We start from the raw sequence: 22,756 nt of genomic DNA, 5'->3' as shown, positions 1-22,756 counted from the left end.
TGAGATTTTCAAATCAATCAACATAGTTATATAATATGCAAAGTAATGCAATTATTTTCTAATAACTAAAAAGTTCACCTATATTTGTCTTATTTGAATCTGTTACTTCCACTTTCTTGTTATTTTCTCTTTCAGTCTTACCAGAAGTTTATTTTTATGTTGTTTATTTTCCAAAGAATTAGAGGTGGTATCATATTTATTCTTCTGTTTTCTAGATCATTAACTGTTTTCTTCCTGTTTTTCTTAAGTTTATTCTTTTTCTATCTTCTTGAGATGGATGCTATGTTTATTTGTTTATAAGTTCAGTTTTGTTTTTTGTACTAGACTTTTTAAAACTTTTTATTTTATTGGCCATTCACCATCTAAGTAAACTTCCTGTTTTGAGGAGAATCTCAAAATAGGTGAGAGGCAGGACTCCACCCTCCCACCTCAGTTAGAGACACTAAAAGTGGGTACTTAACCTCTCCCACTTGCTAACTCCTTGAGTGTGAAGGTGAAACAGGTCCAGGCGCTCCCACCCAGATGTCTGAACCCAGAGCCCTTGCAGACTAACAGAATCACAGTTTTAAGCTGATAGCAGCAGCAGCAGAATTAGAACTCAGTGGTGGCAAAACAAACATTTTGTTTGTAGTGCGTGCACCTCCTGTGACATTCTATTGCAGGAGTGACTGCACTCAGTTACTCAGACTTCCCTGCTCTTATTGGCTTCTGAGGCTGGTTTTCAGGCTTCTCCTCCTCATTCCTATAAGCAACCTGACAGGTTTCCAAATAATTTTTTCTGCTTAGGTCAACTATTTTGTATGTTTAAAATTTAAAATTCTAACCAGTACAGTTTTTTTTTTTGCATTTTTCTTATTGTAATTTTCTAGCTATTCCACAATTATGATTTTGAGGTTTGTGTTTGAAGTTTAAAAACCTTTTTTTTTTTTTTAAATCACAATTGGATAGGTTTGTGTATTTATCTCTTTGCAGTTGATTTCTAGTTCCACTGTTGTGCCATCAGATATTATAGTCTGTGAAATATCTGTTTTTAGAAAGCTAGGGATTTTTTGTGACCTAGTCTGATTAAATTTTGTAACTATTCCACACACAGTTAAAAAAAAGATAAGTATATTTTGTAGAAACAAAGTTAAGCATATATTTATTAATTATATATTAGTATTCTTTATTTCCTTACTTGTATTTTACTTACCTGAACCATTAAAATAAGAAGTATGCAATTGTTTCTCATTAGCATTATGTTTATACCAAATTATCCTTGCCTTCTCTAACAAATTTTGCTTTATGTATTTTGATGCAATGTTATTTGTTGCATATATGTTGATGACTGAATTGTTAATTGTACTCTCTACCAGGGTAAAATTACTCTATTTGGCTTATACAATATAATAAATATAATGATTTCTGTCTTGAATTCTCCTTTGTCTGTTCTTAGTAATGATCTTTGAGGACTATCTTTTATTTTGATGCATCTAGCTACTAGCACAGTGTATGACACATAGGTGCTTATTAAATGTGACTGAAAAGCAAAGATACTTGAAACTGATGTGGGGGCAGTTACAGTAAAGCCCTGTTTGTTTTGGTTCTTGGGAGGATACAAATGCCAGCTCTCTCCATTCCCTTCAAATGATACACTTTCCTTTAGGAAATCAATAGCTCTCTCATCATACCCTAATAGTTAAAAAGAAATTCCAGAATGTACCTCCACGCCAGAAGGCAGCTGCAATTCCAAATCTCAGATATTCCAAACCTCTTAATATTAGGCACAATTGTGAAGCAGTAACTCTAATGAGTGAGCTCAAATATACACAGAGGATACACAACAGACAAAATATCAGCAGCTGGCTCCAAAAACCAAATCACAGAGGAAGCAGCTGGATCAATGGAAGGAAGACACTGTAGGGTGAGAAGGGGAGTGTGTAGTATGTCCAGGAGAGAAAGAGCACAGCAAAAAGGAGACAGGGGAATGAGAAGGAGAGTTTATAAGGATTTTTAAAGTTGGTGGTAAAACCCTACCAAAAGCAATAGTCACTGAACACCAAGTCCCTCTGGAGGGCCTCTGGAGGTTCTTTGTGCCACCTACACCAGAATTAATAGATGAGGATAGAACAAAATGTGACCGGGTCAACTCCTGTGTGAGGAGAGTGGCTGGCACTGCTGAGAGCTCCTCAGGGATTGACACAACTGGGGCGCTTCACATGTCCTTTCTTTTGTTCTCACAGCACTTCAGGATATGGCACTGCATAGGCAGAGAGGATCCTCCTTGCCCACACAGGGCAATAGGTCTGGAACCCAGGGGCAGTCGCCTCCAGAGGCTACCTCTAGGTCTCAGGCTAAGCTGCCTGGTCAAAGCTAGACAAATTCATGGTACAGAATGAAGCAGACTTACAAATGCTCACATGCGCCATCTCATATTTTAGCAAACTCAACTTAGTCCACAGTGTGTATTTAAACTACTTTCAAGAAGATCCTTTTAATTACAGGTTTAGACTGTATTAAGAATACTCAATTAAAAACAAACAAAAACAAAACAACACAAAAGAATACTCAATTCCAGTGAAAGCTGCTGGCTATTGTGACATGAGACCAGAGACTACCAAAGGGTAGACTTTCCTGAAATGTGGAGTGGACTCACTTGGGGCTCTGGGAAGTATACCGTGAGTTAGAGAGGACCTCTCAAGCACACAGTTTGCTTTCCAGCACCTCCAGTTACTCACACTATAATAATGATCTGAGGGATCCTGAGGATCAGAGAGAGTAGAAGTGGCTATATGGCCCCAGATGTTGATCATTTAGAAATATTTTATAACCTCAAAGATTGCCTGGATGAACAAATAAGCCAAAATATTCTGTTCCATATGTGCAGAAGCAATTTGATAGCAAAAGAAAAAGAACTAAAGAGAAGACAGAAAAGGTTCTGAGAGAGAGACAGAAACAGAGGTAAACAGAGACAAAACCAGAGGTGGTGATGGGGAATATATTCACTTCTAATACTTCAGGTCATCTAAAGCACACCAGATTACAGGAAAACGAGGTAATTCCTATCACACTGTGAAGATGAACCTTGTAATGTGCAGTTATTTGGGAGTGTTATGGCAGCAGTTCATGATAACGCTATTGGCAAACATTCACTGAGCCCTCAGTGTGCACCAGGTCTCTACAGGTTGCTTGCTGGGCACTAACTCACTTAATCCTTAAAAGAAACCTATGAGGTAGTACTAGGGTCATCCCATTTTACAGACGGGATAACAATTGGGTAGTCAGATAACCTACCCAGGTACTAATACTATCCAATGACAGGACCTGGATCCAGCCTTGGGTATTTAACATTAGAGCCACATTGCCAACCACTAGGATCTGCTAACCAGTTCTGTATTTGTACCAGAGTTTGCTCTCCATGAAAGCTTTTCCCTCAGTTCCTCAACTAAAAATACAGAGCCCCTACAAGTTTGCTCTCATTTCAAACTTATTTAACAAAGAAAAACACTCTTCTAAACTGCCTGAGAAACTGTACTTTTCCTCTCTCTTCTCCCACTGTAAACTGATATTTATTTGTGTACGTAGGAAGAACCATCCCAAACCCATTCATTACAAGGGAAGGGAAGCCACATGTACTAACCTTGGCTTTCAGCACATCATTGTATTTTTCCTCTCTGGCTGCAAAAAGTATAATTCTTTCAATAAAAACTTTCTATCTAAAAATAAAATCACAGAAAACTCTGCAATTACACTTCTCTGTTGGAGACATTTGCTTTCCACTCTATTTTCCTGAATGTGGAAAGAGGTCCAATTTTCTGGTCTGCTAATGGGTCACACCAAAGGCCCAAATGTAGCATAATGAACTGGAAAACCAAAGCTATGTAGGTTTGAATCACTGTGTGGTTGTTCCAGGAGTGCTGTGAGTAGCTTTATGTTAAATCAGCTATATTCTACTTATCTCACCTGTCGTTGGTACAGTGGGGCCCTGATCAAGGTTTGCCAAACTCCAGCCCTAGGACAAGCAGATGCTGCTTAGAGGAGACATTGGTAATGTAGTCTCTGGCCAGTTTTCCTCCTCTTGAGCCTACTCCCAAACTTTCCCCTTTCCTTGCCTTTCCTTTTGCTGTTCTGTGTCTCCCAATTATAGGACACCACCCTGCTTATTTGTGGAGTGCTGTATTGCTACCATGACTTGGATTTATCAGAAAAGTTGCAGAAGGGCTCCTAGATACTATAGACTGGCGGCTTGAATTTTCTCAGCTGGTGGTTTCCATGAGATATTGTACTATCTTAAATATGCTCTAGGAGAAGTACACCATTAACTGGGGTTGATACATAATTTTGATAAGGGGATTTTACATCTAATTCATCAGAGTTCTTTAAGGGACATTTATGTACACCTACAGGTGTTGGAGGAAATGAATAAGATGGTTATAGGAGCTTTTAGAAAGTGTTTTATAATAATCCAAAGAGAATTTTAAAACACTATGAGCTGGGGAGGAAGTTTTATCATGATTAGTAGTCTAGACTACAGAAAGGAAATAGAAGATTGAGACCAACTGATACAAATGAACAAATGAACAGATGTCTAGAAATGGGTAAACACTTTTATAAATAATAAAGAGAAGGAGGTGCCCAGTAAACTCTTTGGAGTTGGGGAATACCAACTCCCTACTTATAAATGCCTAGTGGAATAAGTCACTGGATCTCCAGGAGAAGGCGTGGAATATAACAGAAGAGCTTTACAAAAGTGTAAGTTACATCATATAATATCTCATCATATGATACTCCATCATGTAATATCAAAACTATGACTCCAGAAAGGGTCTTGAGAACCTCTACAGGTTATTCCTTAAAGATACTCTGCAATGCTTTGACTTAAAAGTGTCCTCAAGATGGCCTGTGGGGCTGAAGTCATGAGGAAGCCTATCAGAAGTCTAACAAAGGCTGTCATGTGCCTTATAGAAACCCTGGTCTGCCCCCATATAGAGGACCAGGTATGGTTTTGGTCACCATACCCACAGAGTGCTATAGTAGATCAAGGAATTATCCATAGAAAGACAATCAAAAATATAAAGGGAGCAGAAAAAATAACAGAATACCAACAAGAATTACAGATACAATAATAACATTTGCTCTACACCAGGCACTATTCCAAGTGCTTTCCTTGTGTTGATCCATATAATCCATCAACCATCCCATGAAGTGGCTACTGTTATCAAGGCCATTGTATAGATGAGAAAACTGAGGCATAGAGAGTTTAAGTAGCTTGTCTGAGTCATGAAGCTAGTATTTGCACCCAGGCCATCTGGTGCCAGATTCCTGGCTCTTGACTAAGACTACTTGCAAAATGGGAGAAGATAGAACAAAATTCCATGCTGTTCTGCTTGGGGGCCAAGGCTAAAAGTAATTTATCTAACTTAAAAAAAAAAAAAAAACAAGACAAAGCCTTGATGGGGGAAATCATGGACTTTATACCAAATTATAGATTTTTAAAGTTAGGATGAAGTAAATTTCAGACAAATAAAAGGAAAACATTTTTGTACAGTGGAAGTATATTATAACATTTTATTTTCTTTAAGAATGGAGACTATGAATTCTAATAGATTCAGAAAGAGTATTGGCCATGAATGATGATGTTTTACTGAGGGAAATAAGGTTGGTTCTGAGCTAACAGGATTCCTGGAATTATCCTTGGTCATTTCTATTAGAGGCAGGTCACAGGACTGGAGAAATGAGGGTCTTTCCGGGTGAGGAGAGCCTTTGTGTAAATCACCCTTCCTGTGACTTGAGTCACCTGGTTGCCAACTTCTCTAAGAAGCTTCACACCAAGGAAGGAGATGGTCTGTGGGTGTGGCTAGCAGCTCTCCATTTGAAGTGACAGAAGGTGCTTGCCAAATAATTCCAGGGGGCTGAGAGCCACGTCACTTGTCAAAATCCTGTGCTGGGCCAACGGTGGCCTAACAGTAGAGCCACGTCTTACAACTGAGGAGCCTGTGCTATACCCGTTCCCTCAGTCTGTTTCTCTAGTCTGTCCCTGAGCAAGCAAGTGGACAGGGAGGGAAGATTGTGGTGGTCCCTGGGAAGAGCCACCATCCTGGCCTCTGCCTCTCTTCCTCTCCTTGGGCTTCTAGTGCCTCCAGCTCCCCCACTAAGTACCTCTGTGAGGAGTTGTGAGAACTGCACAAAGCTCATCCGGCAACATGTGGAGACAGCCTTCTGGGTGATGGAGGGACCTAGGGGTAAAGTGGTTTTATTCCTAATGCCCGCTGATCCGGCCACTCCAGGGCAGGAACCCCCACTCTGTTGTGCGCCCTGCAGGAGCAGAGGACCTAGGGCACTGGACTGATAGTGGGGGTGGGGGTGGAAGACGTAAAAAGGAAAAAGAGATTTGGTACCACTGGGCTTGGTGAATGGGATCCGTGGCAGGAGGCACTTGAAATATTAACTATTACTGAGTTGTTCGGTTCCGGGGATTATAGAGACACACATGCTGACTCTCCTTAGCGCAATCTCCTCCAAGGCCACCAAAGCAATCAATCAGCCACCCCATCCGCTGCAGACATTTCACCCCCCGCATGAGAGGCGGAACAGAGGCGATTTCTGCTGCTACTCACCTACGCAGTTATCGCAAAGGCTACAATGAGAGGCACGAGGGGGCCGGAAAATCTTGCAGGTGAAACAATATTTAAGTTTCACAGTCTGGCCATTGATGATGACTTCTTTGGTTCTGGGAGGTGGGCGGTACCCCCCTGAACTGGTGCCATTTGCGATATCTGTGGAGAAAAGAAGAGAAAGCACACGCCCTTAACACAATCATTTGTCCTCTGTGGCCTCGTGCACCTAGGAGGAGGCCTGGAGTCTGCACTTCTAAGGGCAGTGGTCACACCTGGCATTGGGACACCTATGCCTTCCTGGGAGGCACCTGACACACAAATGCTCCCTGCTGTCAGAGGACCTGCATGCAGCCCCATAGCATTCCTGCTCCTTGCCAGACTAGTTACACAGGTGGGAGCCGCCAGGTGACTGAGTTCTGGCCAATGGGGTTCAAGCTCAGCCACTGGGTACCAACCCATGGAGTCCCGAACGCTCTCTCCCCTCCAGGCAGGCGCACCTTGGAACCTCAAAGCGGGGATCCTGATGTCTGTGCTGAATAGAGCTGCCTTTCTAACCTCTTTATCCTCCATACTGTCATAGGGACACCAAATTCCCACAGTGTTAAATTGCTGAAGGTCTGGATTTTATTTGTTACAGCAGCTAGTGTTGCCCTAATACAGTGGGTGATACTGACATCAAGATCTTTCTCCGATGGTGCATTCCAAATCCAGCTTAAGAATGTCCCATCTTGAAATGAACAAGGGGGTAGTGGAAGGGGAGGTGGATGGGGGGTTGGGGGACTGGGTGATGGGCACTGAGGGGGGCATTTGACTAGAGGAGTACTGGGTGTTATGCTATATGTTGGCAAATCGAACTCCAATAAAAAATATATACAAAAAAAAAAAAAAAGAATGTCCCATCTTGCACATTGGCCTCCTCAAAAATACCAGGCATTGGATGGAAGGAATATAAATTTTTTATATATATATATCTGTGTGTGTGTATGTATATATACATACACACACATCATATATATATATACTTATGTCCAAAAATATGTATTTAAAGGTTATATTTACACATAAATATATGTATATTTATGTATACATAAATATGTATTTAAAGGTATATTTAATATACATATGTAAATACATATTTAAAGGTATATTATATATTCAAATATACATACATTTAAATGTATGTTTTAAAAATAATTTCCATGTTTTGTTTATTGTCTGACCAGCATCCTTCATTATATTTTAGAATCAGTTTTTTAAATGTTGAAGAAAATACAAACATGTTTATTTTTTAAAGTTTCACTTTATCTTATAGTCTGGTTCTTGTCTCTGTGTTCACATTAGAATCACCTGGGGAGCTTTTAAACTTCCCCTAATGCATGGATCCTGCCCCGGACCCATTAAATCAGAATCATCCCCAGGATGATTCTAATGTGCTGCAGGGTTGAGAACCCTTGCTCTCCAGGAAAATAAAACATAGAGTTTTATTCTCATCTAGACCCCTCCCAGCCCTGTGAGGCCTGCCAGAAAGAATTTGGGGCAGCTAGCTGTGCAGCCAAGAGCAGGAGGCCCCTGGGGGAGCAAGAGCAAGAATATCTAAGGGCTTCAGCAAAGACTCTGTAGTCAATAAACAAGCAAGGCAGACCCTCGGGGCTGGAGGAAATCTTGGGAAACTTCAGGGTGTTCTCGAAACAGAGCCAGTAGCATTAAAAGTAGCTGTTCCTTTTAATTTATACACAAGGAAAGTACACATGATCAGATAGCAGCATTTGCAGCATTCGGTAAATTTGCTAAGTGGTAATAAACAGTGAGTCCTGTCACCCACTGAGGCCCCCACAAACAGTCTGGGCAGGAGTCATGAGAAGAGCTTCCAAAACTATTAATCTTTCTGTCCTGCCCTTAGAGGGTCTGATTTCATTGGCAGGGTACAGTCTGGCTTCAGGGTGGTAAAAACTCCCCAGGTATGGTGGTATTCGCAGAGCTGCACCCTCTGCCAGCACCCCAGCACGGACGGAATCTACCATTCAACATGTAATGACTTCGGGGCCCCTCACCTTTCACCCCAATCTTTAAGAGGAGGACCGAGGCCTGGAAATCTGCCCCAGCCTTTTGGCCTAAGTGTTGATATTTGTGAAAATACCAGTGGCAGGCAAGCAACTTGAGTGGTTACTAGGCATTTTCTACTCATGGAAAACTAAAGTTCTCTAAGCAGGTTATGGAAGAAGAAGACAGAGAGTTCAGGAATATCTGAGGGACAGAGGCAGTGCGGAGGACAGGAAAACGGGCAGAGTAAGGGGCAACCCTCTGCTTTACCTTTTTGCTGAGGATAATCCTTCAACTTAGAATAATTAAATAGCTGGGGAGCCCAAGGACCCTGGGTGACCTTGCCCAGAAGGATACCTTCTCCTGGCATGTGTCCCCACCTGCCTGGCCCCCCGGTGCCTATCTTATCAAACATCTCAATGGATTCTGAATAAGGAGTAAACAAAGAGATGACATGGCTGTGTACTTCCCTTAGCATTATGGCAAAAATAACTTGCTTTGAATACATCAAAGATAAGGTCAGCTCTCCAGAGGTGCCAATTGGGTGCCACTGAGGCCTAAATTAATTATAACTTGGTGCCTCATTAGCCTTATGTGAGCCATGAAATCCATTGTATCAATTCAGCTCTTGCAAACGTGGGCAGGAAAACTCAAAAGCCAGATATAGGTTTCAAAATAATAACCCAATCAATAATATTTGTGTTAACTTAATCAGAAAATTTAAAAAGTGAATTGTCAAGGGAAGTGTTTTAAAAAGCTGGGATAATGCACTTATCCACACTGCAACGACTAACAAAGCCTAGCCTGAGTAGCAGTGACTTGGAAAAGTAGTTAGCACTTCTTAAAATAAACAAGTGATTGTGTAGTTCCAAACTATATTTTTGAAAGATTAAAAGTTTGATACAATGTGAACTGAAGGCGAAACTCAACAGACATGACAAATGGAAGCATAAGAATGAAGCTAAACCCAAAAACTCGTATTTGCAGAGCTTTTTATGTAAAAGAAATTGAAGAATCAGAAGACCTGGATTCAGGGCCCAGTTGTACCATCATTAAAGTGACTAAAGGTCTATAGAACTAAAAAAAAAAAAAAAAAAAAAAAGCCAATTGACATTTAAGACATACAGTTGACCCTCGAACAATGTTGGGGTTGGGGAGCCAATCCCTTGCAGAGTTGAAAATCCAATTATAACTTTTGACTCCCCCAAAACTTTACTATTAGTAGCCTATTGTTGACCAGAAGCCTTACCAATAACATAAATTAAGATGTATTTTGTATTGCATGCACCATGTACTGTATTCTTACAATTGAGTGAGCTAGAGAAAAGAAAATGTTATTAAGAAAATCATAAATAAAAAACACATTTGCTGTTACAAATACTGTTTTGTATTTATTGAGAAAACCACATGTATAAGTGGCCCCCATGCAGTTCAAACCCACGTTCGACCTGGTGGTAGTTACAGATTGGAGGGGAGACCTGGGACCTCACTAGTGCAACAGTACAAGGATCTGCTTTCCTGTCTTTCCCCAGATGCTGCTGGAGGGCAGGGACCACGTTTTACCCACTTTCATGTTCCTGCTGTCCAGATGAGGTTCTAGCACACAGTAGGTGTGAAAGGCCAATAGTCCTGGCAGGTGAGGATGAAAGATGCCAGTCAGAGTTTCCTTGCCCTGGGGATGCCTCTCTCAAGATCCTCCTGAGGCTGCTGCTCTTCTTATATGTGTCCCTAGTTGCTGCTGGTCAAGAGACCCATCTCATGCAGCTTGTCTGTGCCACTAGAATGCGCCACATGACATGGGCAGCTGGACACCTCAGGATACCCCAGTGGTGCTGTTTCTTCCACATAATAAATTCAAAGCTTTCAGGCATGCTTATGTCCAGGGTAGACATGAATAATAGGGCCTTGAAACCCAGGACCTCAAATACCTACCTGAGCACAAAGGAAGTTTCTCTTGAATGTTCAGAGTGAGCCATTTTATGGCTGGTCATAAAATCTGTTCCTTGTTCCTGGAAATGACGACCACCCGTGGCCCATGTCATGGGGCACACAAGGTGGCATTCCTGTGCTAATCCTCAATTACTCTGCGTTTTGGGTTTGGGTTTTTTTTGTTGTTGTTGGCAACCATTGTGCCTCTGCCTCTTAGGGCTGCTCTTTGTGGTTTAAGTAGAGCCGTTGAAAAAAAGAGTAATTGAAGTCTGCAATATCTAATGGATAAAGAACACTAGAATTTGGGGGGATAAACCTCTAACAGTACTTCAAGTTTATATGAGTCAGTATTTCTTAAGGACATTTTTATACACAGGCATTTTGAAAGAGAACTTAAAAGCCTGAAATGGCCTTTCTCTTCATAAAGTACCCTTTCCTTGCAAATTGCCGGTAGCTGTGGGTGTGGAGGCAGAAACAGTGACAGAACCGCCATCTGGCATGAACCTCACAATCAGCAAAGAAAGAGGGGATCTGGGGATCTGGAGAAGGGGTGCTGTGCACGCAGTGTGAGTCCAGAGACACAAAGCTGCCTGTTGACTAAGTTTTTCACTCTGAGAGGAGTCCTGGGCTTAACCAGAGGTCCTAAGTAAGCTGTTTGTTAATACATGCCTACTCTGAATAAGTCACTCTGAATAAGTCTTGTTCTTTTAGGACACTCGTATCCTGAGAGACCCACTTGTCTACCATCTTATTTTCTGCTCCAAATTCAGGGAGAAAATGGTTGAACTTTTAAAACTATTGAACTTCACCATATAAAGTAATTGAACTCTGCTTTTTTTTTTTTTTTTAATGTAGAGGGAATGGGGCACCTTGGTGCCTCAGTCAGTTGAGCATCTGACTCTTGATTTCTGCTCAGGTCATGATCTCAGGGTCATGAGTTCAAGCCCTGCATGGGGCTCTGCTTGAGATTCTCTCCTTCTCTTTGTGCCCTTCCCCCTGTTTGTGTTCTCTCTCTCTCTTTCTCTCTCTCTCTCAAATAAATAAATCTTAAAAAAATAAAATGCAAAGGAAAAAACCCAAATATACAAAAGATGTACATTTCTTTACCTTTACCAAAAGGATTTGGAACAGTGGGATTCCCCGATGCGTTGGAGTTTTATAGATGATTCACACTGACAATGTTGTCCAGAGAGAGAAGAACCTCCACTAATAAGTGTTTAACTGGAATGAAGGTAAAGCTTCTCTGCATGAGGATACAAGTCACAGGGGAAGTACAATTTGCTTTATACCAGGTTTGATGATTATGTCCATTGCATGTGCTGGAGGACAGCTGTTGGATCTAATGCATCTGAAATTTCATAAGGTTCATTTCATTGGTGCTCTGCAGCATTTGGGACACAGACCACCCAACCTTGAAATGGTTATCTATCATGAAGGGAAATGGCTAAGAGCCAATTAACATAGACTCCTGCCTAACAGTCTGTAAGCTTCCAGGCCCATAGGAAAATATTAAAATAATTAGATCTTAGACAACTCAAGTATTAAAGCGCTAGGGAGGAAAGTAGAGCCAATCTTGATCTGTCCACAGATGTTGGTTAGGTTTCCACTGGAGGGTAAAATATGACTATTTTCTCACCAATATATTGGATGGCAGTAGCTTTGCCTCTGTAAATGCTTACATACAAATGAGCATTTGAGGGCTCGTGAAGGGGTGACAGCCCCCCAGTCCTCTCTTTCCAGATGAAAGCTCTGCTCTGTCAGTTTGTCTTAAATGTTTATCCTCAAGGACTAAAACTGGTGCCTGAAGCGAGGCTCATGCAGGCAGAGTTTCAAACCTGAGCCACATGGGCAGACAGACAGGGAAGTAGTCCCCTCTGCTTTGTAGGGCACATCTTAAGGGGGAGCAGGGAATGTCTGCAAAGCCAGGAGCAAGAGAACAAGGAAAGCAGGTGCAGGGAGCCCATAAGCAAGTGTAGGCCCCACATGGGATGGAAGGGGCCCTACCAGGAAGGAAGACATAAGGTATTCAGGGCCCAGCTAGTCTTTCCCAACTCCTTCACACGTTCCTTTAATATGAGTGTTGGAGGTACCTGGGCGGACAACACAGACCTGGCTCCTGCCTTAGAGCAGTGTACAGTCTAGTGGAGGAAACAGATATCAATTAAGTATCCACACAACTAAATGCGTCATCATGCATTGTGTCACATTGAGTCAGAGGAGTAGGTAAGTCTGCCTGGTGTGGGAGCTCTTTCCAGAAGACAGCATTTGAACCAGGATCTGAAGGATGATGGAGTAGGGCTTCCTTAGGCAATGCATGTGCAAGAATGCATGCACACTGGGAACAGGGACCAGGAATGTCAGGCAGAGGGGATAAAGTATGTACTGGCTCCAGGACAGGAGGCAGATGGTATATTCAAGACCTGAAGGGAGGTTAGTATGACCAGGACACAGTGCCTAGGAGATGGTCAGAGAGGAAGAAGGCAAGGGCTAGATCACATGGAGCCTTGTGGCCATGACTGGGATGTTGGCCTTCATTCTAAGTGCAAAATAAAGTATGATTGTTCTTTTTACATGTCAACTTGACTAAGCTATGTGCCCAGTTGTCTGATCAAACATCAGTAGAGATGTTGCTGAGGTGTTTTTAGATGAGATTAACATTTATTTATTTATTTTTAAAATTTATTTATTTATAAAAGAAAGAGCAGGAGTAGGGGGAGAGGGAGGGTCAGAGGAAGAAGGAGAAGCAGACTCCCTGCTAAGCAGGGAGCCCAACATGGGGCTCAATCCCAGGACCCTGGGATCATGACCTGAGCCGAAGGCAGATGCTTAACCAACTGAGCCACCCTGGCACCCTGAGATTAACATTTAAATCAGACTTTGAGTAAAGCAGATGATGTTCTATAATGTGGGTGGGCCTTGTCCAATCAATTGAAGGCCTTAAGAGCAAAGATTGAGGTTCTCTGAAGTGTAAGAAATTCTCTTCAAGACTGTAACATAGAAATCCTGCCTGTGAAATTTGGACTCAAGACTTTGACATCAACTCTTGCTGGATTTTCCAGCCTGCTGGCCTGTCCCACAAATCTGCTAACCCCCATAATCCCACAAACCAATTACTTAAAAATAAATCTAAATACTCCTATTGGTTTTCTCCAGAGAACCCTAACAGAAGCCAACCCTAACAGAAGCCAACCCTAACAGACGCCATATATGTGTATAAATGTAGGTAAAATGTACAACATCACATTAACTGTGGTCTCAGAGATGGGCTGGGGACAGAGGGAAGCAAGGCAGCCAGTTAGGAGGGATTTGGAATACAAGCTAGAGATGATGTTAACTCAGAAGAGGGTGGTGGTGGGGCGCCTGGGTGGCTCAGGTGGTTAAGCACCTGCCTTTGGCTCAGGTCATGATCTCCAGGTCCTGGGATTGAGCCCTGCATTGGACTCCTTGCTCAGTGGGGAGCCTGCTCCTCTCTCTCTCTCTCTCTCTCTCTCTCTCTCTCATTCTCTCTCTTCTCTCTCTCTCTCTCTGCCCCTCCCCACTGCTCATTCTCTCAAATAAATAAATAAATAAAATCTTAGAAAAAGAGAGAAGAGGGTAGTGGCTGTAGTGATAGACAGAAGTAGACACATTCTAGAAACATGAAAATAGAAACATCAGTTATTAGCAGATTATGCTAAATGAGAGGCAGGTGGGTGTCCAGGATGGGTTTCAGGCTGTGGCTGGTGCAAGGGGGCACAGTGGTGATGGCACCCCAAGGCAGATGGTGGTATGGAGTTGTTTCCGTGAAGGTGCTGGGGTGGGGGGATGGAGGCCAGGGAGCTCACCTGCTGGTATTGAGTGTGAGGACATATGTAGGCAGGTACACATACAGAGCAGGACCTGAGAGGAAGGGCCAAGGCTGGAGATAAATGTCCCTTGGCAATGACAACATTATAAGCCATCAGAAGGCATGGGGCCAAGTGCTGAGCCCCAAGGCACTGCTACGTTTCAAAGCAAGGAGCCCTGGAGAGACAGAAGGAGGGCAGAATGTTGCTGAGTCACTTAGTCTGCTTGGAGCACATTTGGGGAAACCCAGCACTGGATTCCCTCTGGGACAGAGTGGAACACCAGCACAGCAACGGTGCTAGGAATAAAAAAGTTGCAAAGAAAACCCAGGGCTTCCCCCAGTGAACTTGGTTCTCATACCCTCCAAGGATACTCTCGTCCTGTAAGACAAGAAGCATCATGTGGCCTGCTGGGGTAGGAGGTGGAGCTGGCCTGGCAATCAGGGCTTCCCCCGGACCAAGGGGACACGGATGGGACTGTTGCAGAGTGGGTGCTGGGGTGGAGCATGAAGGGACCTGCACTCCCCGGGAGGTGGACAGATAGCCCTGGAGACAAAGCTCAGCCAGGGTGGGCGGTGGGCAAAGGATCCACCTGCCATGCCCCAATGCTCCGGTCACAGGCACAGAGATGGAAGAGCAAAAGGCTGAGCACTGTGAGTCCCCGGCTTGCCTTCAAATGGGTGGAATCCTGCAAGGATGCAGAGGCCTGGAGAGGGAGCCTTCACGCAGGGGTGGAGAGGGTGGGGTGGGGAACTGCTATAAACTCCTGGGGATGGGATTGGAGAGGACCTGGGGCAGATCCCATATAAAGAGATTCAGCTGTGTGCCCTTGCTGGAGGTGTGTGTGTGTGTGTGTGGGGTGGGCAGAGGGGGTGGGGTGGGCACAGGGGGTCCTTTCTCCTACTGAGTCTCAAACTCTCCCTGGCGCTTTGCCTTCATGAACCAAGCAGGGTGTGTGAGGTCTGCTGTGGGGACCGTGGCTGCCCGTGAACCGCCACTACGTGTTCTGGCTTGGAGGAGGAGTGATGCACGTGCACCGTTCCCCTCACAGATGTGGAAGTGGGGGTGACAAGGAAAGGGCAGCAGGCAGTGGCAGGCCAAGAAAGGGGGAGATGGTGAGTGCAGGTGGCAAAGCCATGCTTCACAGTGTGGCTCATGCTTGACCTCGCTTTTCCTGACCACACGGCTTGGTTTGGTTAGAGAGGGTCATTTCATTTAGAAACCACAAAAGCATTGGACTTACTCTGGACCTGGTCACTGAAGGGCTCATAGGATGGATTTCTCTTAGGAGAGAACTTGGTCAAGGAAAAAGCATTTGTCAGATAAGAACTATGACAGATACTCTTTAGCCCCACAAGAACTTGACCTCTTAAGGTTTTTGCCAGGAACTGAAAAAAGCATAATGAAATATTTGTAGAGGACTAGGCAAAGCCACTTTCTCTGTACACCTCATAGAAAGTCGAAAAAGGAAGCCACAGAGAGTGAGCTTCGTGTGCTACTCAGTGCTAGCTTCATGCATTCATTTATTATTTTTATAAATTTATTTTTTATTGGTGTTCAATTTGCTAACATATAGAATAACACCCAGTGCTCATCCCATCAAGTGCCCCCCTCAGTGCCCGTCACCCAGCCACCCCCACCCCCCACCCACCTCCCCTTCCACCACCCCTAGATCGTTTCACAGAGTTGGGAGCCTCTCATGTTCTGTCTCCCTTTCTGATATTTCCTACCCATTTCTTCTCCCTTCCCTTCTATTCCCTTTCACTATTATTTATATTCCCCAAATGAATGAGACCATATAATGTTTGTCCTTCTCTGATTGACTTATTTCACTCAGCATAATACCCTCCAGTTCCAACCACGTTGAAGCAAATGGTGGGTATTTGTCGTTTCTAATGGCTGAGGAATATTCCATTGTATACATGGACCACATCTTCTTTTGTTATTCTTGTCAAATATTTATCAGGCTCCTACTGTGTGCTAAACAGTCTTCCAGGGGCTCTGGATACAGTGGTGAATAAGTTAAGTCCTCTGTCCTTATGTGGCTTATATCTAAGGAAGACAGATGAACCCAGAGTATGGATTTTTAAATGCACACTCAAATCACATTTAATAATATACATCACACCTGACTGATGATCAAGGTCACTTAGGGTAGCAATTCTCAACCATGAGTCATTTTGTGCCCCAGGGAAAATCTGGCTATAGTTAAAAATGTCTGAAGATGTTTCTGGTTGTCATAAGCAGGAGGGAATGCTATTAACATCTAGTAAGTAAGGCCCAGAGATGCTGCTAAACATCTTACAATACACAGGACAGCCCCCACAGCAAAGAATCACCCAGCCCAAGATATCAATGGTGCCAAAGATGAGGAACCCTGGCCTGGAGCTTTGCTACTCGAAGTGTGTTCCATGTACCTGCAGTAGCAGAATCACCAAGATACTTGTTAGAAATGAATAATGCCAGGTGGTTCGGATGTACGTGATAGTTCGAGAAGCACTGCCTAGATGCAACACTCGTTAGCAAGCAGGACAAAAGCCCAGTGGTGGAGACTATACTCACATTCTTTTGGGTACCCAGACAAGCACCATCTGTAAAGGTTTGCTTACTTGAGAGGCTTTTAAAATGCAGATTCCTTACTCCCAAAGATTCTTAGGCCCACAGGGTAGGGCCTAAGAATCAGTATTTTTAGAAAAGCTCCCTGTGGATATCTGATGAAGAGGATTGGGATTCATGGAAAACACAACACATATCACAGCTAAACTCTCTACATGAGTCTCTATCACTAGTTGGAGAATCTCAGCAGTTGGCCTAGGGACGAGAGAGAGAGAGAGAGAGAGAGAGAGAGAGAGAGAGACGTGTGCCATTTATAAAGATGCTAATGTTACTCAGAGAACCGATTTTAACTAGTTCATTCTGGAAAATGGAAAGTTGGCTTAATGAAACTGCCATGCCAGGTTTTCAAATGGTACATTTTTTGTTGCATTGATAACTGTAACTTTTTGTTCAAAGACAATCTTAAAAGAACCTGAATATACAAAACAAGCAAGAATGAAGTGGCTCTGGTTTACATAGATGGGCCCTTCTTGTTTCCTGCTCTGGTTCCAGTGGCTACTGTTTGAAAAAAAATAACAGCTATTTTAGGTAAGTAGGGCCCTATTAAATTAAATTTCATTAAAAGAGAGATCTTGTCCACATTTGCATGCATTCACAGAGTTAAGGAGATGGCTATGAGTGTGAATTTTAACTGTGACCACAGGGTGGTAAACATCAATCTTCACTCTGCTGCAAAAATAATTCCATCAGTAGAAGCCCAAATATTCCTAAAAATAGTTCTGAAAGCATATGTTCCAGAAAATGGGAACACAGGATGGCATTGGTGAGAAGTGTGATTTTTTTTTTAATCTGGTAGAGAAAACAGTCCTCAATTTCTCCACATTTAAACTATGATAATTTGAGTGCTCATAGTTCAGGGGCATTGTAATTCATTGAAAGACCTTAAACTGTCAGATACTATAATATTCATGGTTATCAAAACTTCTTTTTTGAGGCCTTCCCAGATCCTCTATGGCAATACATTTCTCTCTCTATCTATCTCTATATATCTGCATACAAATTAATGCAATTAAAGACAGAAGAAAAAGAAAATGCCTAGTAGCTGTGACCTTTTTAGTTTGAGTTAATTCAAAACATGCTTCTAGCAAAATGAAAATTAATGACTATCTTATTTTTTGCCATACTTTTTTCCCCACATGGATGCCAAACCCTTGCCCTTAAATGTAAAAGAAATAAAGGTCACTGTGTCCTTGCAAAGTTTTAATCTCTCTCAAATTTTTGTCAAAGTTCTCTGAGCACACACACGCCAAATTGCTGCGCTGTGTAAATGCAAATCAATCCTTTAACTGAAGGCCAAAGCTAGAACTATTTGTGCATGTTTCTACTCCATGAGGCACAGTTTCTGCATCGTCAGAAGCTACTAAATATTATACAATAATAGAGCTCAGTCTGGGTTGTTAGTGTTTGCAGTATTATATGACAAGGAGGTACTGGGTGCTGGACATCATGTGAGAGCAGGGCTGTACTTCCTCATTATCTCTAGGAAAATCTGGTATGCTTTTATTGAGGTTGGAGTGGCATTAATATGAGGGCATTAGCACAGACCAGCTTATATCTCATTCTGTATAGTAATGCTATAAGATTTTATCTTTAGCACTGAGAAAAAGAGAATTAAGGATGCCACCGCAGAACTAGCGGATACTATTTATAAATGTACTGTGTACTTTAATGGAAAAAATGTCTATCAATGGTGGTTCTATACTGTTTTCTCTTTCGCCTTTAATCAATACTGATTAGTAAAATTAATAAGAATCTTGGGATGCCTGGGTGGCTCAGTGGTTGAGCATCTGCCTTTGGCTCAGGGCGTGATCCTGGAATAAATGAATAAAAATCTTTAAATGAATCTTTAAATTCTTTAAAAATTCTTTAAATTCTTTAATTCTTAAAAATTCTTTAAATGAATAAATGAATAAAAATCTTAAAAAAATAAGAATCTTCAATAAGATCACTAGTACAAATCTATATCTGGGTATCTATGTATCTAACTAAATGTCAAAAGCCTGTGTATGTGTGTGTGTGTGTTTTGTGTATAATATTAGCCATAACCAGTTGGAAACTATAAAGGGATAAAATCCCATTTACTTCAGAAAAAGTAATCACAAGACTCTCGGAATAAACCTAACCAAAAAAAGGTTGGCGGGCTTCAAACACAGAACTCTATAAAACAATACTGAGACTTTAAGGAGGTTTTGAAAAACAAAGAAGAGCATTCCACATCCTGGCATGCAAGAATCTGTATTTTATTTTATTTTATTTATTTTTTAAAAGATTTATTTGTTCATGAGAGATACATAGAGAGAGAGGCAGAGACACAGGCAGGGGGAGAAGCAGGCTCCATGCAGGGAGCCTGATGTGGGACTCAATCCGGGGATCTCCAGGATCACACCCTGAGCCAAAGGCAGGCGCTAAGCCACTGAGCCACCCAGGCATTCCAAGATTCTGTATTTTAAATATGTCAATTCTTACCAGATCACTTTATGCATCTATTACAATGCCAATCAAAGTTCTAGTATGATTTGGGGAAATTTTGACAAACCGGAAAAAATGATTCAAGCTTCATCTGGAAGCATAAACAGGTGAGAATATTTGCAAAAGTAAAACAAAAAAATGAGGGGAAGTAGTTGTCCCAGGAAAAATGTGAAACATTGGAACAGAACAGACTATTCCCAAAGAGATGCAAATTCTGTATGAGTCAGTATTTGATAAATACAGCTTTCCAAATCAGTGGGGAAAGCAAGGGTTATTCAGTAAATGGAATTGGGATATATAGCTTATCATTTAGAAGGAAAAAACCCTAAAGTTCAAGCCATACCTCATATCTTATACCAAAATATGTAAACATAAAACATACAAGAACTAGAAAAATGAACATAAACTTAAGAGTCTGGAGGCAGGGAAGTACTTTCCAAAAATAAAGAAAAGATGGATAATTCCGACGACAAAAATTTGAAAACCTATATGTCAAAAACTCCATAAAATGCAAATGATAAAGTAGGAACATTGTTATACACATGACAAAAGAGTAGCATCTTTAAAGAGCGCTTGCAAATGATTAAGAAAAAGACAAATATTCCAATGCTAACATGGGGAAAAGAGGTGAACAGGTAACACACACACAAAGGGAGAAGTATGCCAGTAAATGCATTGAAGAAGTTTGCCACTTGGCAGCCCCCAATTTCAAACAAAGTCAAAGGCTAGTTTTATTTATTTTTTATTTTTTTAAAGATTTTATTTATTCATGAGAGACACACAGAGAGAGACAGAGACACAGGCAGAGGGAGAAGCAGGCTCCCAGTGGGGATCCTGATGTGGGACTCGATCCCCGGGACCCCGGGATCATGCCCTGAGCTGAAGGCAGATGCTCAACCACTAAGCCACCCAGGTGTCCCCAAAGGTCCATTTTATTTATTTATTTATTTATTTATTTATTTATTTATTTGATAGTATGAAATCCCAAAGGTCAATTTTAAACGATGATATTTAGTATTGGCGAGAGTAGGGACAAGAGGCATGGTTGTGTGCTTTTGGTGAGAATATAAATTAATGTAACCTTTTGAGGAACAAATTGGCCATATATCTCAAAACATTAACAACCTCTATATACCTTTGGCAAAGCAAAGGCATCTTTAGACATCTGACTTCAGGAGGTTTGCATGAATGTTGATTGCAACACTGTTTTTTTTTTAGTATTAAAAACTAAAATGTCAGTAAAAGAGAATTGGTTAAGTGAACTGTGCTACATGATCACACAATGGATGGCCACATACCTACTAAGATGGAGTGGAATGGTTCATAATATAGAACAGGGAAGAAGGTCTGTTTTCAAAATAGCAATGCATGATGTAAGTCCATATTTGTGTAAAAATATATTATGCAGAAAAAAGATACTGAAAGAATATATCAAAATGTTAACTATCGATATTTCTGATTGGTTGAATTAAATTAACTTAATAAAAACAAAGAAATACGTATTTTATGCCTTTCAGGGTTTTTACAATCAACATATATTACTTTATAATGAACGAAAAATGTTATTCTTTAAACAGCTTGCAAACGGGGTTGAGACAGTCTGGGCTCCCTATAATTCATAAATTTAGATGTCAATGGAAATATCTCTGCTGCTCCAAAAAACACTTTTAAATTCATAAATTTCAGTAATTGCTTTACTTTATTTTCACTTAGTGACTATTTATTGACCATTTACTGTAAACAAGGAACTGGTCTAGGCACTGAGTCTAAAGCAATGAACAAAATATACAAAAAGCTCTGCTCTTGGGCAACTTATATTTTGTACAGGAGGACCAGAAAATAAAAGTTTTGGGGCAGGGGTAACATCCATCAACAATTTTAGAAAGATGTCCTCTCTCTAGGGCAGCCTGGGTGGCTCAGCAGTTTGGTGCCGCCTTCAGCCCAGGATGTGATCCTGGAGACCCAGGATCGAGTCCCACGTCCGGCTCCTTGCAGGGAGCCTGCTTCTCCCTCTGCCTGTGTCTCTGTCTCTCTCTCTCTGTGTCTTTCATGAATAAATAAATAAATAAAATCTTAAATAAAAAAAAAAAGAAAGATGTCCTCTCTGCCTCCCCTAAATACTGGTTGTGAGTTAGATGTTTTTTAGATTCTTTTTTTGTTCCTGAAATGACATGAGAAGGAGTTTGCTTGACTCATCAGGGCCACTTGTAGCTCTTGGAATTTTAATCTTCCTCCTGGCTCTCTGGCAGCACATGGTGCTATCTGGGGCCAAGTCATACAATTAGCTCACTTAATGCAGATTATCTCAGCATAACATTTATCTCTAGGAATGGTGCCTTTTGTGCTACTGGGAATTGTATTCTTTCATCTGCCACAATGGTACCCAGATTTTGTGCCAAGAGAAAGCAAGGGGGAACAGAGAATCTTCCTGGGAGTCAGTGGACTGAGTTATATTGTCCACACTGCCACCACTGAGTGATTTAAGTTGCTGGGCTACCCAGATCTGTGTCACAGGAGCTGGAGAGATGAGCCACAAGGCTTCTAACTGTTTCTAAGTGTAGGATTTGATCTGGACTCATGCCGTGCCCGCCCCCCGCCCCCCGCCCTCTCTGACTCCACTTGGCTTTCTGCTCTTCATCACGCATGTGACAAAGTCTGGATAACACGATTAATGTGCCTATGTTCTCCATGAACTCATTGCTTGTATTTTTGCTCTAGTTCCACAAGCAGATGGTCCATGGGTTGAAGGCACACTGCAGGTGAGCACTTAATAAATGCTTGTTAACCAGCCCTCCGTTAAATCGATAACATCACTGCAACACCTTTCCACCTACAGCGATTAAATAAAATTGTTCAAATGCTCTTGCTTTGGACTGTACCACTGAGGACGTGCTCCCTTCTAACAACAGCAGCGTGGAGAGCCCCCCAACAGATCGCTAGCATCTCATCCCTGGGGCCCCACAGCAGCCCTCAAAGTTCCCTGGTGCCAGGTCTGAAAAGAGGCCAAGGCCATGGCAAATCAGGCAAGCATGAGTTTCATCTAAACCTGCTTATAAGGCAGGCCTTCGTGATTTTGTCTGCTCTCTGGTACTTTCAGACTGTAAGTGCTCAGAATAAAATGTGTCAGGGTGGAACAGAACTCGGATAAATTATTTAATAGCATGCACCTTGTGATCAATAGCAGTGCAGGCTAGATTTTGACAAAAACAAAACAATTTCAGTTCTCTTTTGTTCCTTCCAGGGCTCACAACGGGACTTGCAGTGATAGCCAACAACCTGTGA

General features: G+C 41.9%; 1 protein-coding gene across 5 annotated transcripts in view; it reads right to left on the bottom strand.

Annotated features, from left to right (window-relative positions):
- The window catches only part of ZDHHC14 (zDHHC palmitoyltransferase 14), a 273,583-nt gene that overhangs the window by 66,836 nt on the left and 183,991 nt on the right, over positions 1-22,756 (bottom strand). For all 5 annotated transcript variants that reach the window (XM_072828984.1, XM_072828971.1, XM_072828994.1 and 2 more), the window contains exon 3: positions 6,597-6,755. In XM_072828984.1, the coding sequence (XP_072685085.1) occupies positions 6,597-6,755 (159 nt within the window). The remainder of the gene's footprint in view (positions 1-6,596; positions 6,756-22,756) is intronic.

The sequence above is a fragment of the Canis lupus genome, chromosome 1, assembly GCF_048164855.1.
Source record: "Canis lupus baileyi chromosome 1, mCanLup2.hap1, whole genome shotgun sequence".
Taxonomy (NCBI): domain Eukaryota; kingdom Metazoa; phylum Chordata; class Mammalia; order Carnivora; family Canidae; genus Canis; species Canis lupus.
The sequence above is the reverse complement of the archived record's forward strand: the minus strand, read 5'-3'. Positions and strand labels throughout refer to the sequence as shown.